At 40.7% G+C, this 18,374-nt stretch overlaps 1 protein-coding gene across 1 annotated transcript in view; it reads left to right on the forward strand.

Annotated features, from left to right (window-relative positions):
- Nucleotides 1-6,398: 6,398 nt before the first annotated feature.
- Nucleotides 6,399-18,374, forward strand: part of LOC149317506 (neural-cadherin-like) — a 78,358-nt gene continuing 66,382 nt past the window's right edge. The window contains exons 1-2 of the mRNA XM_089518381.1: nt 6,399-7,119; nt 7,159-7,459. Of these exons, the coding sequence (XP_089374507.1) occupies nt 6,433-7,119; nt 7,159-7,459 (988 nt within the window). The 5' untranslated portion in view covers nt 6,399-6,432. The remainder of the gene's footprint in view (nt 7,120-7,158; nt 7,460-18,374) is intronic.

Consider the following 18,374-nt stretch of genomic DNA (forward strand, 5'->3'; position numbering starts at 1 on the left):
TTTTTTTAACATATTTACATGCATGGTTGAATCCATGGATGTGGATCCATGGGTAGGAAGGGGCTGACTGTAGTTGCTTCTCCAGGTTGCAACTTTTGTTGAATCCCCCAGCCAGCATGGGTCATCCTGGCTAAGGGATTCTGGTAGCTGCAATCTGGAGAAAATAACTGTTCCAGGCACTGTGTATGACTGACTTTGGAATGGTTCTGTTTCTTTAGTTGAAATTAAAATTCTGCCTGCCTCCCATAGGGGAATCATCTTTTAAAAGTACATCGAATTTTAATCATAATGTGTTTGTGATTTGTGGAAGGAAAAAATATGTGAAGTAGTGCTGAGTGATTGGATGTAAACCCAACTTTTATAATAGATATAGCCTATATGCAGTCATTTCGGAAGTGTTGAAAAGTGTGAGGCTTTGTTTTAATCCTACAGACATTCGTACTCTGTACAAATGCATTTATGCCTTACAGAAATATTTCTGTAGCTGCAAATTTTAACAAATGAACTTATCTCAAACTGTTACAAGGGAAACTAACTTTTCCGTAATATTTTATATTGCTAGAAATGTACCTGGTTTAACTTTTTTTCTTTTCTTTTCTCTCTTTTTTAGAATAGGGCTCTACTACTCCTATGCCCTCTTTCACTGTTTTGTGCCATCTCCTCTGATTTCCATAAAAGTTTCTAAGCTCCACTAAAATGAACACAAGTTGTACAGTACCATCATTGTCACTGGCAGACTTGGTCCACATAGATGTGTATGTGCAGACCCACCCATCAGTGATGGGATAAAGCTCATCTCTTATTAGGCCATAGATAACCATTGTTATCTATTGTCTGTTGAGGTGGATTTAAATAGAATGTCATGAATAGAAGCTGGGAAGCATTTCATGCCATGCGGCTTCTAATGTCCATGAATTCCATTAATCTCTCGCATCTCAGCTGGCTGAATTGCCTTTGCATCTTCCAACCTAGTAGCGCCACTCAAGGTGTGGTCAGATTTCAGTTCCTGAAATGGACTCCTTTTAAGTATTACTCCAGTGCTAAGTATGTAAGAGTATTGAGTAAGGGGTCCCCCCTCCAGATGTTGGGTCACAACTCTTACCAGAGTAATCAACACTGAGTGACAAAGACAGCTGCACTTTTTCAGCATCTGGATGATCTCATGATGCACCTCCCGTGATTTAGAGAGATTCATAAATGTTCATGTGTTAATAAGTATAATGCAAGAATATTCCACACAGATAAAGACAAACAATCTCGTAGCATGATCTTTTGACAGTATCTTAATTTGAGCTATGGTCCAAAAACATGGCCCTGATCTGAATAGTGAAGTTGCTTGCTGTTATCCCAATGACCACTCTTAGAGAAAACTCCAAAGGCTTTTGAATTTTCGATGCGAGAAAACTGTAAAAATGATCTTAAAAATACTGTAAAAGAAATTTGAAGAGGTCAAAATATGGGGGAAAATGCATCCAAAGTCTCCCAGCCCACATGGGCTATGTTAGGGAGTTCTAGGAAATATAGTTCAAATAACTGGGCTTTTTTTTACATTGGGGAGAGGGGTAGAAGAGCAACACTTTTGACAAATGATTGTTAGAATTCCAGATCTCATGTTGGTTATTGGATGGGAAGTCTTGATTTGTATTTGTATTTTACTTATTTGAAAATAAAGCAGTTTTCTGAAGACTGGAGGTAATGAGATTTGGAAACCTTGCCCAAAGTAGCTGTTTGTCACACATACCTGCTTTGGGTTTCATGCAAGAAAAAAGAACTATAGTTCTTAAAGGAAAGAGTCCAACCTGTTACTGTAATGTTGAAATCCAATTAGAAAAATGTGCCTTGTAAACGTTTATTAAAGAAGTAAATACAACCCTTTGCACTCTTTGCAGTTATTTTTGTACGTTGAAATCCATAGTTGAATGGGTTAATTCTTGTCTCTTGTTTTAATAAGGTTAAATACCTGTTTTCCTCCTCTATAAAAGCAACTATCAATAGTATAACAACCTGCTCGCAAACATATTGTGCACCTCTGATCTAAATGATGACCATTATTGGATGGTAGAAGGTAGCTGTGAAATATCATGGGATCTTACTGGATAATGTTTAGGTTTTCTCAGGAACTGTGATTTACTTGCCATATTATAATGTTGGAAGAGACCTCAGGAATACCCAAAGCACCCCCAACAGATGGTCATCCACCACACTCCGATTTTTTAAGGGCAGAAGCACCTTTGTGAAGAAATGTGGCAAACAATTACTATGGTTAAATTCCAAAATCTATATTGTGATAATACCCTGGCTAGGTAAAAAGGCACAAAGGACAAGCTTTGGAGAGCCTAAGATCTCTACATGAGGCAAGATGGATCAGAGGTTATAAAAATCAGACAGATGGAAATGGGGTTACATAGTCTGCTTTATGTCTTGTGATTATGTAATGATCTCCTTTGTGCCCCGCCAGTGGAAACAATACATTGTGTGGGGACATGGGGGAAGGCCTTCTCACCCATGGCACCCCAGCACTGGATGCCTTCCCCTAAAATGCCCGGTTGGTGTTGACACTGGCTTCATTCTCATCTTGTGTAAAAACATAGTATTTAAACCTTAGGGACCTAAATAATTTATTTACATGGGGTGGAGTGTTATCAGTATGCTGATGACACCCAGATATATTTCTCCATGTCTCGGTCTACAGCTTTGACTTCAGATGGCGGCTCTCCTCTCAATGAATGCCTTAAAGCAGTAATTGACTGGATGAGGGAAAACAGATTGAATCCAGACAAAACGGAGGTGCTTACAGTAGGGGCCTCTAACCCAGGTATTGTGGTATAACCTCCAGTCCTAGGTGCAGTCACACTCTCCTCAAAGGACTGTGTTCGCAGTCTGCAGGTCCTCCTAGACCTGTCACTCCAGATGACAAATCAGGTAAATGTGATGGTCAGGAGCGCCTGTTATCAGCTTCGGCTGATACGCCAATTGCACCCTTTCCTGGAAGTGAGGGGCCTAGAAACTGGTGCACGCGCTGGTAACCTCACAACTCTATTTCTGCAATGCACTCTACATGGGACTACCCTTGTGCTTAGTTCGGAAACTTCAGTTAGTGCAGAACATGGCAGCCAAGGTTGGTTTCTGACAAAGCCAGAAGCGATCACATAACACCTGTTTTAAAATTGTTCCAAAGGCTGCCCATTAGTTTCCAGGCACAGTACAAGGTGTTGGTTATGACCTTTAAAGCCCTAAATGACTTGGGTCCAACCTATCTTCGGGATCGCCTTCTTCCGTATAATCCTCCCTGTACACTCAGTTTATTGCAGCCTATGAAAACCACCCAGAGGAACTTTTCAACAATTGCTCCCAGATTATGGAAAGGGCTGCCGAAGGAGATCCATCACATTACCAGCTTAAACAGCTTTCAAAAAGCTGTTAAGACTGATGTCTTCTGGCCACCAAAATCAGAACCCATTACCCCTTTGAATCAGCTATATCCATTGTAAGAACTATTTTTCTTGTTTTAAATTGTGAATTGTTTAATTGTTATTTTAGAGGGGGGATTCTGGGATATGGGATTGTACTGTTTTAACTTGTAAACTGCCCAGTTGTCCTGGACAGAGAGGCAGGATATAAATAAAAATATTATTATTATTATTTCCAAAATATGCATGCACATGATTTTTAAATATTTCAGCATGTTAAATTGTTCAGTATGCTTTTTGTCTGTTTAGATTGTTGTTGTTGTTAACTGTCCTTGAGTCAACCTTCACTCATGGCGACCCAGTGGATGAGACATCTCCAAGTCCCACTATCCTCAACTGCTCTGCTCAGATCCTACAGTTTCAAACCCATGACCTCCCTCATTGAGTCTAACCATTTGGCATGAATTCTTCCTCTCTTTCTACTACCTTCTAGCGTTATTGTCTTTTCTAGCGAGTCATACCTTCTCATGATGTGGCCAAAGTACAACAACTTCAATTTAGTCATCTTGGCTTCCAAGGGGAGTTCAGGCTTGATCTGTTCTAGGATCCATTTGTGTGTCTTTTTGGCTGTCCATGGTGTCCTCAGCACTCTCTGGACAAATTTTTACAAGTAAACACAACAAAAATGATACAACATAAGTCAGAAACAAATTGAAGACACAATGATGTTAAAGCAGAAATCTTCAAATGTGGGCTGGGAGGTGGGCTGTGGCTTTCTCGATGTTGAACTCCAGTCAGTCCTAACTAGAAGTGCCAGGTACACCTGGAAATGTAGCTTAACAACATCTCAAAGGGCCACGAGTTTCTCATCTCACTTCTAATGCTCACATCCATGAAGTATCCCATCCAGACAATTCAGGTCAGCAAATACAGTAAAGTCAAATAGTAAGCCTATGAGTCATATTCCCTCAGGGATACAGTTAATGAACTATTGCCACCCCCAAATTAGAAATAATGTGTCTGGCTCTCACTGCCTTGCCTTAGTATTTGCCAATAACTGATTTAAGTCAACAGGAGCCAGCATGGCATAGAGGTTTGAGCACTGGATTATGACTTTGGAGACCACGGTTTGATTCCCAGCTTGGCCATGGAAACCCACTGGGTGACCTTGGGGACGTCACACTCTCTCAGCCTCAGGGGAAGGCAACCACAAACCTTCCCAAGAAAACCCCATGGTCGCCTTAGGGTCGCCATAAGTCGGAAACAACTTGAAGGCACACAGCAATACCACCAAATGCATCAGATGCATTCAAATGCATCTGAGGAAGTAGATTTAAGCCTAAGAAAGCTAATTTCTTTCAGTGAGTCTCAAAGGTGCTACAAGATCTCTCTACAGACTGAAGTGTGTCCATAGGAGGGTGACCAAAATGCTACAGGGTCTGGAAACCATGCCTTATGAGGAGAGACTGAGGTCCAAAACAGATTGCAGAAATAATCCAGTTTGAGACCACTGTAACTGCCTTGGCCCAATGCTGGGGAATTCTGGGAATCATACTTTTGTGAAACATTTAGCCTGCTCTTTCAGTGAGCTCTGGTGCCAAATGAAATACAACTCCCAGGATTCCCTCGTACTGAGCCAGGACAGTTAAAAGTTAAAATTAACATTTTAATTTTGCTAGTTGTTTTATGTCAGGACTATTAGCATTACAGTCTGCCCTCCGAATTTGCGGGGGATCCCTGCGGACACACCCTCGGTGAATTTGGAAATTCGCGTATATTCAAACCTCATAGCTTTGAATGGTCGCGTGAATAATCTTAAATCCATGTAACATTAGTACAGAAAGGCATTACTAAAAGGAAATATAAAATGAACCACGAGGGAAGTTGAAAGGAATGAAGTTGGAGGGAAGAGGTGAAAGATAATAGAAGGAAATGGAAAGGATGATGGAGGAACAGAGGAAGAAAGAGAAAGGAGAAAGGGAGAAAAGGAAAGAGGAATGGGAACAGAGAAGAAGACGAAAGAAGAAGGAGGATAATAGAATCATAGAATCATAGAGTTGGAAGAGACCGCAAGGGCCATCCACTCCAACCCCATTCTGCCATGCAGGAAATCCAAATCAAAGCATCCTCGACAGATGGCCATCCAACCTCTGTTTAAAGACCTCCAAAGAAGGAGACGCCACTACACTCCAAGAGAGTGTGTTCCACTGTCAAACAGCCCTTACTGTCAGGAAGTTCCTCCTAATGTTGAGGCGGAATCTCTTTTCCTGGAGTTTGCATCCATTGTTTCAGGTGCTGTTCTCTGGAGCAGCAGAAAACAAGCTTGCTCCCTCCTGGAAGGATGGAAGAAAGCAAAATGAAAAGGAATAAATTTAGAAGTAAAGTGGTTAAGTGATTGCGTATGTATGTTATATTTCATGTGTAATCCGTTTTTGACTGAATGGCTGTAGGATTACCACCCGCGCAAAGAAGTACCCGCTCCCACTGTTATTTTAAAAGGTGTTATACTGTTTTAATTTGTAGTTTTATTTATTTTAATTGAGGAGGGAGGGGGGATTGAGGAGATATTTTGATAACTTGTTTATATAAATTGCATTTGATTTTTTTTGTTACCCACTTTGATCCTCTGGAAGAGGTGGGATACAAATTATTATTATTATTACTATTTCATTTAAATAATAAAATCTTTTCATATAACCGTTCTTCCCCGAAAATAAGACATTATTATTATTATTATTATTATTATTTTATTATATAGTGTTATTAAGGATTCCATATGGGATGTGAATCAATGGAGAGGAGGGGGGTGACACAATGAGTTACAGCACAGGGTGACCCCAACCCTAGTGACGCAATTGTCCCAAACCTTGGCCACGCCCCTTCCTCCTGATTGGCGCGCTGGTCCAAAAGGGGGCGTGGCGTCTGTAGCATCCTTTCCCCTGCGTCCCACGTGGCGCCAGTGTGGCTTTGGCAGCCGGAGCCGTCGGAGCTGCTCTGGTCCTTGGCTGAGAGGAGGAGGAGGATGCCTGCGGCGCTGGGGCTGCGCTCCTTCCTGGTCCTGCTGCTGTGTCTCTTGGGCCCCTCCTGGAGCCGCTTCCCCCGCTGGCTCTGCTTCGACGGCCAGGTCCCAGAGAACAGCCCTCCAGGGAGCCGGGTCCAGGGCCTCCGCATCCCTTTGGGCCGCCTGCTCCTCCTCTTCTCCCCGGGCCAGCCTCCGGGAGGGGAGTGGGCCTTGGAGGGCGAGGGCTCCTCCAGCTTCTCCCTCCAGCGCTGGCCGTCTGGGGGGCTGCTCTGGCTCCGCACCACCGAGCCTTTGGACCGGGAGGCGAGGCCCAAGTACAGCCTGGCTTTGAAAGGCCTTGGTCCTCGAGGGGCTCTGCTCCGGGTGCGGGTCCTGGACCGCAACGACCACCGCCCTCGGTTCCTGGCCTCGGGGGCTCTCGGCTGGGAAGTGGAGGAGCTGGCCCCGCTGGGCTCCGAGGTGGGTCGGCTCCGGGCCCTGGACGGGGACGAAGGGGCCAACGCTAGGCTCACCTACCGAGGCTCTGGAGCCTCGACGGGGCGGGCGCTGTTCGTGGTGCCCCGCAGCGGGCAGGTCTTGGCGGTGGGCTCCTTGCTGGGCCTCCGACGGCTCTCCCTCTGCGTCTGGGCCCAGGATCACGGACGGCCCCGGCCCCTCCGCAGCCAAGAGCGGCGCCTGGACGTCGAGGTCAAGCCCAGCAGCAGCAGCAGCAGCCAAGGAAGGCGGGGAGGAGGAAGGGGGCCATCGCCGCCCCGACGGACCCGGTCCCTGCTGCCCCCGACGGCGCCCTCCGCCAGCCCCATCGGCCCCCTCTACAAGGTCCGCATCCCCGTCGGGGCGCCGCCCGGGGAGGCCTTCTTCACCGTCCCCGAGGAGGGCGAGGGAGGCAGCTGGTTCGAGCTGGCCGCCCCCAGCGCCTTCCCCGTCCAGCTGGACAGGGCCACCGGGCGCCTCTCCCTGGCCAGGCCCTTGGAGAGAGGAGGACGGGCCCAGGTCGGGGTCAAGGTCCACCGGAGCCACGGAGAAGGTGAGCAGCAGGAGGGAATCATTGGGGAATCCTTGCCCAGAGCCACCTGGAGTAAGTCTGTAGGAAGAGATCTGGTAGAGAGGTCTTGGAGTACCTTTGAGTTTCACTGAAAGAAGGAAGTTGCCAGCAGGAGCTTTCCTAGACCTCAGGCTACTTCCTAATACATCTGAGGAAGTAGACGGAAGTCTAGGAAAGCCCACACTGCCAACTTCTTTCTTTCAATTAGGCCCAAAGGTGCCACAAGATCTCTCTTCAGGCCCATAGGGGAACATAGGAGATGTTTCCAACGTTTCCCTATGAGCAATTATTCCCCAATGTATCCCTAGGGGCAGGTAATTCCCAGTGTTTCCTCATGCTTAAGAAGCACTTGGTTGTGCATCCTATTAGTCTTGGTCAACAATATACAGATTTACAACAGGGATAAAGTGATGGTCTACAAGATCTCTCCACATACTGAGTCTACAGACTGAGACGGCAATATCTCTTAATTCTATCCCTATGGGCAAGTATTCCCCAATGTATCTCTATGGGTAAGTATTCTGCCATGTTCCCCCATGGGCAAGTATGGTTTCCCTATGAGCAAATCCCAGCGGGTTTCCATGGACAAGCTGGGATTCAAAGCCTGTTCTCCAGAGTCATAGTCCAACGCTCAGACTGGTCCCTCACACTGGATCTCCTTGATCTGCTCAGAGACCCATTTGTTTGACTTTTTGCTGTCCAAGGTATCCTCCGCACTCTTTTCCAGCACCACATCTCAAATGAGTTGCTTTTCTTCTTAGCCCCTTTTTTCACTGTCCATCTCTCACATGGAGAATACAGTGTCTTGGGTGATTCTCACTTTCTCAGTTATGTATCTTTACACTTTAGGACCTTGCCTAGTTCCTTCATAGCTGCAGCCACCGTAAGTTGGAAATGACTTGAAGGTGCACAGCAACAAACAAGACTGTCATTGGTGGATTTGGCTCTGCATAGGTAATTTATGGAACTCACTGCCACAGGTTACTGAGTTAAGTAGCTTTGGGTGGAGGGAACTGAGAGACAGTATGATGTAGTGGTTTGAATGTTAGGACACTGGGAGGCCAGGACTGCATCCACACCACTGAAATAATCCAGTTTGGCACCACTTTGACTGCCATGGCTCCAGATCTTTGCAGTTCCCAGAATTCCATAGCATGGAGCCATGGCAGTCAAAGTGGTGCCAAACTGGATTATCAAAACTTGGGAGAGAGCTATCTTTCATCAGTAAAATGGCAAGAAGGGAAAAGTTAATAATAAGCAAGTCCTCATCTTTCTTTCCAGTTCTCTGCTCAGGACTGTGGCAGGAGAGCTGCTTTTGGTTTGGTTTTAAGTTAAGGCAGTTCTATGCAGTTGTCAGTCTCATGTAGAATGTGGGGAAACATCTTTTTTTGGACCACAGATCACAGAATTCTCCCAGGATAAGCTACTTAGGAAAAGTTACAGGGGAGGTCACTGGCTATGATCTTTAAAACGTAATTTTTTCCAGGCTTAGGTTCCAGGTAAGCTAAGGATTTTCCAGGATTTTCTTCCATCTTACGTTTATTGGATGGCAGCTTGCAGTTGTGGGTTAGATTTCAAGATCTTGAAATAGTGAGAGAATCTTGAAGTCTGGTGCAAAGCTTCCCAAGCAAACAAGGGAAATGTTTAAGAAACACTTGAAGCTGTGTATCCTATTAGTCTTGGTCAACAATATACAAGTTTACAACAGGATGATGGTTGGTTTGTGCAAACCTGCAACTTATTTGAAAACTGCCCTTTGGTTTTGGTTAACTGCTGCTTTATTTTTTTATACAGGAATTATTTAAATGGATATCTGCAATTTCAGGCAGTTATCTACAGTGTCATAACTGTTGCTCACCTCATTTTCTGGTGGAAAATGAAGAACTTGAGCTTCTCCTTCTTTTGGAGTAGTCCCTCCTTATGGTGGTCCATTCCATGAAATGCTTTTTTCTAGACTGGACCCAAGAGCAAGTTTCTTGCAACCTAATAGGTTCCAGGCAGGCAATCTGAATTTCATGTTTGCACTTTCCATGAACACATAAAAACTAAATGCTGAAACCAGCATCCTGAGAACCATGGCTAATGGTTCTGTTTCTTTGGGAAAGATAAAGGTTTCTTCATTCAAAAAATTAATGTATTCAGGTTGGTGACTCAAACCTAACTGAAGTAAAGGGCTTCAGTGGAAGAGAGGTTGCTGTATTTTTCACTAGTGTGTTTGTTGAAAGTGGCATTTAATTTTGTTGTGTTTTATCATTATTTGTTTAACTGTTTCAATATTCCAACTTTTATTTGTAATATATATATATATATATATATATATATATATTTAAAAATCTCATTGTAAACTGCTTTGAGTCCCAGTGGAAGGTGGGGTTTGAAATATTTACCTATATTACCTTCCAGGGCCCCAAGGCAACATGCAACCCTTGAAAACATGACTTGAAATATTAAATATAAATATAATGAACAAAGTAATTGGAATCCAGACTTTGTTGTTGTGTGCTTTCAAGTTTTTTCCAACTTATGATGACCCTAAGCCAAACCTGCCAAGGGATTTTCTAGGCAAGATGTGCTCAAAAAGGGTTTGCCTTTGCCTTCTTCTGAGGCTGAGAGAGTGTGACTTGCCCAAGGTCACCCAGAAAGTTTCCCTGGCTGAGTTGGGATTTGAACCCTGTTCTGCAGAGTCATAGTCCAGCACTCAAATGGCTACATCACACTGGTTCATACCACTGGTTATTTAAAAGTAGGTTTTTAAACACACACACACACACACACACAGTTAAGTTTCCCCAGTTCTCAGGACTGAGGCCATATGAAATAATTGCCTTAGCCACCTACCTATTTTAACTTTTTAAGTATAATTTTAACTAATTTTAATATTGTCAATACATTAATCCAATTTTAGTGTTAACTTTTCTGTATGTTTTTAACTCTAAAAATAAATATAGTAGTAGTAGTAGTAGTAGTAATTATACCAGAAGCTCAATAAAATCAATATAAAAGCAAGTTCTTAGTTAAAAGTGATCAAACACTGAACATAATGGAGACTGCAGTCAGGAACAGAAGAGGACTAGGAATGGGAAGGGCAGCTATGAAAGAACTAGACAAGATCACAAAGAGCAAAGATGTACAATTGAATCATCCAAGCCATTGTATTCCCCATCACCCTGTAGGGATGTGAGAGATGAACAGTGAAGAAAGCAGATAAGAGGGAAATCAATGCATTTGAAATCTTTCTGGAAGCCAAGATGACAAAATTGACGCTGTCATACTTTGGCCACATCTTTAGCTGGCATGAATCATTAGATAAGTCAATATTGCTAGGAAAGGTGGATGGCAGTAGAAAGACAGAGATACCAGACATCAGACGGACAGATGCAACCAGGGAGGTCATGGACCTGAATGTACAGGACCAAAGCAGAGCAATGGAGGATTGGGGGGGGGGGGGGGCTTGGAGCTGTCTCATTCACAGGGTCATCCTGGGTTGGGGATGATTAAAGGGCTGTTAAAAACAACAAAGACCCCAAGACTTTAGTAATGGAACTTGGAAGTATATTATTATTATTATTATTATTATTATTATTATTATTATTAACCTTTATTTATGAAGCGCTGTAAATTTACACAGCTCTGTACATACAATCTTTTTAACTAGACGGTTCCCTGCTCTCGGGCTTACAATCTAAAAAGACATGACACAGAAGGAGAAGGGAGTGGTGGAGGGAAAGGGTAACAGGTCCAGCAGTTCCTCTCTACCTCCAAGGCCTGGACCAAGGCAGATGGACTGGAGGGAGGGCTTGGCTTCATAATGGATGGTTAATCTTCTTCCAGGGAAAATACATACTCTCAAGTAGGATAATACATATACAGTACATAGCAATACAGGAATGGGAAATGTCTCAGATACTGCAGACCTGTGGGATTGTAGGTAAATGGATTTTCTATTACCTATGACCAGGTAGAATTGCAGTAGAATGGGTTTCTAGAAAAAGCCCATTCCCCATATCTTCGGATACCCAAAAGAATGCCAGACCTGCTTGCTTTCCTATGCTTTCTACAAATGTCCAAATTTAAGCTATTTTTTAAACTCACAATTCAGCTCTTGAGAAATGTTGTATCCTGATGTTTCTCTGGTATATTTACATTCCTAACCAGGCACTCAGTAGGGGCTCAAAACTATTAGTTGTTAAATACCACACCTACATAGATTTCTAAGTATTTTAATTGCACACTGCTGGACTCAGAGGTTAGTAGCCCAATGGCCTGTTACTTTTGAAAGTAATTAAGCAAGTTGTTACAATATTGACAAAGGAACACAGTGCTGTTATGCTAAGAAGACTTTAAAAGTAACTGTTACATTATATGTTACATTGCTTTTTTCTCTTTTTTGTGGTTCCTTTTTTGTTCCCTCACTTTTTTGGGGGAGTAGGAAACCAGAATGATTCAGGAAAGCATTTTAACTCTTCCAAAAGTAATGGCCAGTGGCAAGTATATTAAAGATTAATGATGTTACCAATCAGTAAATAATTTGCAAAATAAATATTGATGCTCCTTTGTTACCCTTCCAAAAAGTACTATGTCACCATGCTTCAAATCAACAGTTGCCTGTGATGCAAGGAATAGAAAAACAGGCCCTGAGGGTTATACAGGGCTCCTCAAAGCTATTTTTCCATCTCCCTCCATTAACCTCCCTTTTATTGGCACACACACCTCCCGCCCTAAAATGTGTCTTTAGAAACATGGAAAGGTTTGAAAGAAGGCCCTCCTGCACTTTGTTTTGGCAAGAACCAATAATAATCATAATTATATGTGGAGGAAATCTGCCTTACGCCAAACCAGACCATTGGACTAGCAGTTATCAAAGCTGATTCTGAAAATGAAAGACTTTGAAATAAGTTTCCATTTCTTTTAAACACAGGTAGGTGGGGAACAACTTCAAGAAAAGGAAATCTAACAACCAAACAAAGCATTTTTTAAAAATAATCTGGACAGAGAAACTTTGAAAATTTCCCCAGATTTGACCAGTCACCTTTATTAAGAAAATAATTATCTGCCTAGCATTGTCTTTCAGTACTTAATAACAATTATAACAAGATTTCCTAAGTAGCCCTTAATGTTAGCACACAGAGTCATTCCAGGATCTTTCTCATCATGTGCTATCTAATCAGAGGCTCCATAGAATAACAGAGTTGGATGGGGCCTTGTGTGTCACTGAGTCCAATCCCCTGCTCAGTGTAGGACCTCCACCTAAGAGCATTCCCAATAGGTAGCTTTCCAGTCTTTTTGAGTCCAAAACTACAAAAGGAATTTTGATTAGCTCAGATTCAAGCCAAAGGTCAGAGATGCACAAAGCCCAAGATATCAGACAAGGTAACAAAGAGGCTTTGGATCTGTTGTCTACAACATCCTTGGCTGAGCTGCTGTTGCTGTTGTGTGCCTTCAAATTGTTCTGACTTACAGCAACCCTTAGGCAAACCTATTATGGGTTTTTCTCAGCAAGGTTTGTTCAGAGGAGGTTTGCCATTCCCTTCCCATGAGGCTGAGAGCATGTGACTTGCCCAAGGTCACCCAGTGGGTTTCATGACTGAGCTGGGAATTGAACCCTGGCCTCCAGAGTCATAGTCAAACATTCAAACCACTTTGTTAAGCTGGTTCCCAAGCTGATTTATAGGCAGCAATAAATTAGCCCAGCTGGCCTTGTTAACGCAGCTCAGTTTACTTAAGGCAGAGAAGAACATCTCTGGTGTTTCTGTTCCCTGTGAATTAACTGGTGATACATGACATGAGTGAGTGCAGAGCCCCCATCTCCTTCTTCAAACCTGCAAGAGCTGCCTGGGATGGACAGGCTCTGCTTCTTTCACAATAGGGCTACCAGCTTCCTCTGACTCCGCTGGGTATTGTCATCCTGGCCTTATCCAAGGAGGCCTCCTCCAGGGAAGGCATGGAATTCATTGCCAGTCTTTGCCATGGGCTGGGAAGTAGCCACTAGTACCAACTTCTGGAACACCACTACCACCATAAACGTTGGTTACCCATCTAATTTTCCAATGGGAGGAGCAAAGCATAGTGTTTCCCAAATCTAGATCTATCCCTGCTCCATGAACCATTCCATAGAAAGCTCTATTCTAGGCAGGACCTATGTGTAGGTTTATCATAACCCTAAAAAGTTCCATGTAAGTCATCTGAATTGTGTTAACATTATTTTTTTTTTTTTTTTTTTTTTTTTTTTTTTTAATTTGTTTATTTATAAAACACATATACCAAAAACATAACATACATATATACACAAAATACAAAACACAATAACATGGCAAAGAAGACATCAACAACAAAATGAAAAGACATAATAGCTTTCCATTATCTATTAGTCATATTCTAGTTTCTAAACCAAAACTTACATCCACTATTTTGTACTTCCTAGGTGGTCTTTACCACTCTTATTTGTTTATATCCATTTGTTTCCTCTCATCTGGTGTGTATTTATCTTAAGTGTCCTTTTGACAAAAGAAGTAAGTAAGGAGATACAAAGAAAATAAAAGGGTCCGCAGCCTGCAAATTCCTCTTTACTATCTATCAATGTGAAATTTTATCTATAACATAGTTACTTATATTAGGAGAAGTTAATATTCATAGCCTTTCTAACTTTTCAGTCATATTTACATACTTATTTATTTTTCTCTATATATTTTTCTACACATAGCCATTCTTTTTCTCTTTCGTTTATTGCCTCTGTTTGAGCATTCTTTAGTCGAGCGGTTAGGATATCCATTTCCATTGCTTCAAGCAATTTCTGAAGCCATTCCTCTTTTGTAGGTATTGTAGGTTTTTTCCATTGTTTAGCATATATGATTCTTGCTGAGGTTACCATGTATAAGATTATTCTTCTATATCTCTTTTCTATATCTTTATCTGTTATTATGGCTGTCATATTTAAAAGGTAGAGGAGAGGGTCGTAGGGGATTGAGATTTGAAGCATTTCCGACATCACCGCATAGATTTCTTTCCAATATTGGCAGGCATATTTGCAATTCCACCACATATGAAAAAAGTTGGCATCGAGTTTTTGACATTTCCAGCATCTTGCGTTTCCTATCTTATATATCAAGTTCAGCTTATTCGGTGACATGTACCAATGATGAAACATCTTCAAAAAATTTTCTTTGTAGCTTTGGCACAGTGTATATTTGTTGCTATCCCGACAGGTCTTTTCCCATTTTTCCAGCTCAATGGGTTTACCGATTTCTGCTGCCCATTTTAACATGGTATCTTTTACTATTTCCTGTTCTAGGGATCTTCTGTTTATGATTTTATAAAACTTAGACATATGACCTCCTTTATCATCAAAAAATATCTCATCCATTTCAGATTTTCCTTTTATATTCAGAATTGCTTTATCTATCTTGAATCTTTCCCACAGTTGCCTGTATAGATACCAATCCTCCAATAAACCTTCTGATTTCATAAGTTGTAGAGATTTAAATTTTCCTGATTTGTCTAAGAGATCTTTATACGTTAGCCATTGAGAAGAGGCATGTGTTTTAGTTCTTTTAAATAGCGCTTCCTGACTAGAGGCCCATAAGGGTATCTTGGGGTAAAAAAGTTCTTTAATTTTTGTCCAAACCTTTAACAGCGAGTTTCTTATGAAATGATGCGAGAAGGCTTTATTGGCTTTGTTTTTGTTATACCACATGAATGCGTGGTAGCCATATTGTAGCTGTGTGCTTTCTAGTAATAACATCCTCTTATTTCTCAGTTTAACCCATTCTTCAATCCAACATAGACAAGATGCGAAGTAATAGGCTTTGAGGTTTGGTAGCGCACATCCACCTCTCGATGTTTCTTCAGATAGTATTTTCCATTTTATTCTTGCCTTTCGGCCATTCCAAATAAATTCAGATAGTTCTTTTTGCCAGCTGTCTATGCACTTCATATGAGAGATGATAGGTAGGTTTTGAAATAGGAAGTTTAATCTTGGAAGCACGTTCATTTTGATCGTTGCTATTTTCCCCAGAAAGGATAGTTTTAATTTAGACCACTTTTCAAGATCAGCTTTTATTTTTTTCCATGTCATGATGTAATTGTTATTAAAAAGATCAATATTTCTTTTCGTTATGGTAATCCCTAGATATTTAGCTTTCTTTTCAATTTTATAGCCCGATTTTTCTTTTAGTAATTTTTCTTCATTTTCTGGCATATTTTTAGTTATTATAATTGTTTTTTCTTCATTAACCTTAAATCCTGAATGTGAGCCATATTCCTGTATTATGCTTTTAAGGTGAGATATACTAAGGGAGGGATCTTCCAGATACAAGATGATATCGTCTGCGAAAGCATTTAGTTTAAAGTTTTGGTCTAGTATCTTAACTCCTTGAATCCTTTGATCTACCCTTATTTGATTGTTTAAGATCTCCAAGGTCAAGATGAACAATAAAGGGGACAGGGGGCAACCCTGTCTGGTTCCTCTTTCGATCTCGATATCTTTTGTCCTTGCATTATTGACTATAATTTGAGCCTTCTGCTCTCTGTATATGGCTTTAATCCATTTCACAAAGTTCTCGCCAGCATCAATTTTTTTAATAGTTTCAAATATAAAGGGCCATCTGACCCTGTCGAACGCTTTTTCGGCGTCCAATAGGATCATTGCTAATTTTTTTTCACTATGGTGTTCAAAGTATTCTAAAACATCAATTGTACCTCTTATATTATCTCTCATCTGTCTTTTTGGCAGAAACCCATTTTGATCTTTATGTATTACTCGATTTAAGATTCCTTTCAGTCTTTCTGCTAGAATTAAAGTAAAGATCTTATAGTCGGTATTAAGTAGTGATATCGGTCTATAATTTTTCGGTTCATCTCTTTCTTTATTTTCCTTCGGGATTAATGTAATATAAGCAGATTTCCAAGATTCAGGGACACCGTGTTGCTGTATGTCATTTAGTGTATCTTTCAGGGGATTTATGATTATTTCTTCAAGGTGTTTATAGTATGCTGCTGGTAAGCCATCTGGCCCAGGTGTTTTATTTGGGCGCAATTTTTTAATTGCTTCTGATATTTCAGTTGTGGTAAAATCTTTGTTTAAGTTGTTTTTTTCCATTTCACTCAATATAGGTAGGTTTTGTTTCTCTAAGTATAAGGTTAATCTCTCTCTATCTTCTGCATTTTCTGGATTTGCCTTATATAGCTCTTGGAAGAATTGTCTGAAAGTTTCACTGATTTCGTCTGGGTCCGTTACCCTTTTACCTTTATTTTTTAATTCTAGAATTATTTTCCCACTTTCTCTTTTCCTGAGTTTATTTGCTAATAGCTTTCCTGCTTTATTTCCAGCTTCAAAGTGTCTTTGCCTCACTTTTTTGAGTTTGTTTTCTATCTCTTTCAGTGTTAGAAGTCTTAGCTGATGTTGTAGTTCATCCATTTCATGTTTCAATTTTTTATCTCCTGTCTTTTTCCAAGCTTTCTCTTTCATTATTAATTTTTCCATAATTATTCTTTCCTTTTCTGTTTCATTTCTTTTAATTTCAGATTGTATCTTAATAAATAATCCTCTGATTACAGCTTTGCTGGCATCCCATACCGTTTTGCTTTTTAGTTCTTCTGTTCTGTTTTCCTCGAAATATAATTTCAGTGCCTTTTTGATCTGATTTCTAATTTTTCCATTGTTTAGGAGCGTATTCTGTAATTTCCAATTGCTTTGAAATTTCCTTTCATATAATTTTAATAGTATCGGGTTATGGTCTGATGTTCTTTTTGGAAGAATTTCCATATCCTGGATCTGATTCACATAATTTTTTGTAGTTAGAAAAAGGTCAATTCGGGAAAAGGAGTCATGGCGGTCTGAGTAGAAAGTAGAGCCCTGAGTCTCCTTATACTTATGTCTCCAGATGTCTGTTAATGTGTAGTCGTCCATCAATTCAAAAAAAGTGAGAGGCAATTTGCCTTGATTCTTCCGTATTTTTCTCCCTTTGTTAGATTTCCTGTCTTGTTTCGGTTCTATAACCGCGTTAAAGTCTCCCAGCAGTAGTATATTTGTGTATTCAGTATTTTTTATTTGTCCATGGAGATTTGCGTAATATTTATTCTGATTGTTTGTGGGAGCATATATCCCTATTACCAAGAGTATTCCATTTTGTGTTTTAACTTCCACTGCAATATGTGCACCTTCTTTATCTTTAAAGATTTCTTTTGCTTGATATTTTCTATTTACATATATCGAGACGCCTCCTTTTCTTTTCTCCGCTAATGCGGAAAAACATTGTCCAAGCTTAGGGTTCCTAATATATTTGCTGTCTTTCTCCTTTATCTTTACTTCTTGGATACATGATATATCACATTTTGTTTTTTCCAAATAATGGAATACAATGCTACGTTTATATTTTGAGTTAATTCCCTTGACATTCCAAGAGATTATTTTCATCTCTCACTTTTGGTTATCGTTCTTATTTATAAATGTTCTTAATTTGGTTTTGGTTTTGGTTTTGGTTTTGTTTTGTTTTGTTTTGTTTTGTTCCACCCCTTCCGCCCCTTTTCAAATCTTTATTTTGGTTTAATTGTAATCTTATATAGGTTTTCAAATAAAATGAGAATAAAGAAACCGAAGGTTTTAAAAAAAAACCACAGATATTTAGTTTAAAACTTTATCTCTTGGATTTCCTTTCTAGATCTCACAGGTCCAGTAGCAATTCCAGATCTCTTTCTTTTGGGGATACTAGTGTTCTGATAGCTTCCTCTTCACTTTCTTCTCGTAGTCCTTCCTTCTCTTTCTCTTTCCTTTCCTCCCCTTCTTTTAAATTAGAAGATTCTTCCCCGTTCACTTCCTTACTTTCCTTTCTATTACTTCTGTTTCGCCATTCTCTTTTGTAATAAGCATTCTCTCCTTTTCTTGTATCTCTGTCTTTATGTT

The sequence above is a fragment of the Sceloporus occidentalis genome, unplaced genomic scaffold (assembly GCF_023333645.1).
Source record: "Sceloporus occidentalis isolate IW3139 unplaced genomic scaffold, rSceOcc1.0.p SCAF_3, whole genome shotgun sequence".
Lineage (NCBI taxonomy): Eukaryota > Metazoa > Chordata > Lepidosauria > Squamata > Phrynosomatidae > Sceloporus > Sceloporus occidentalis.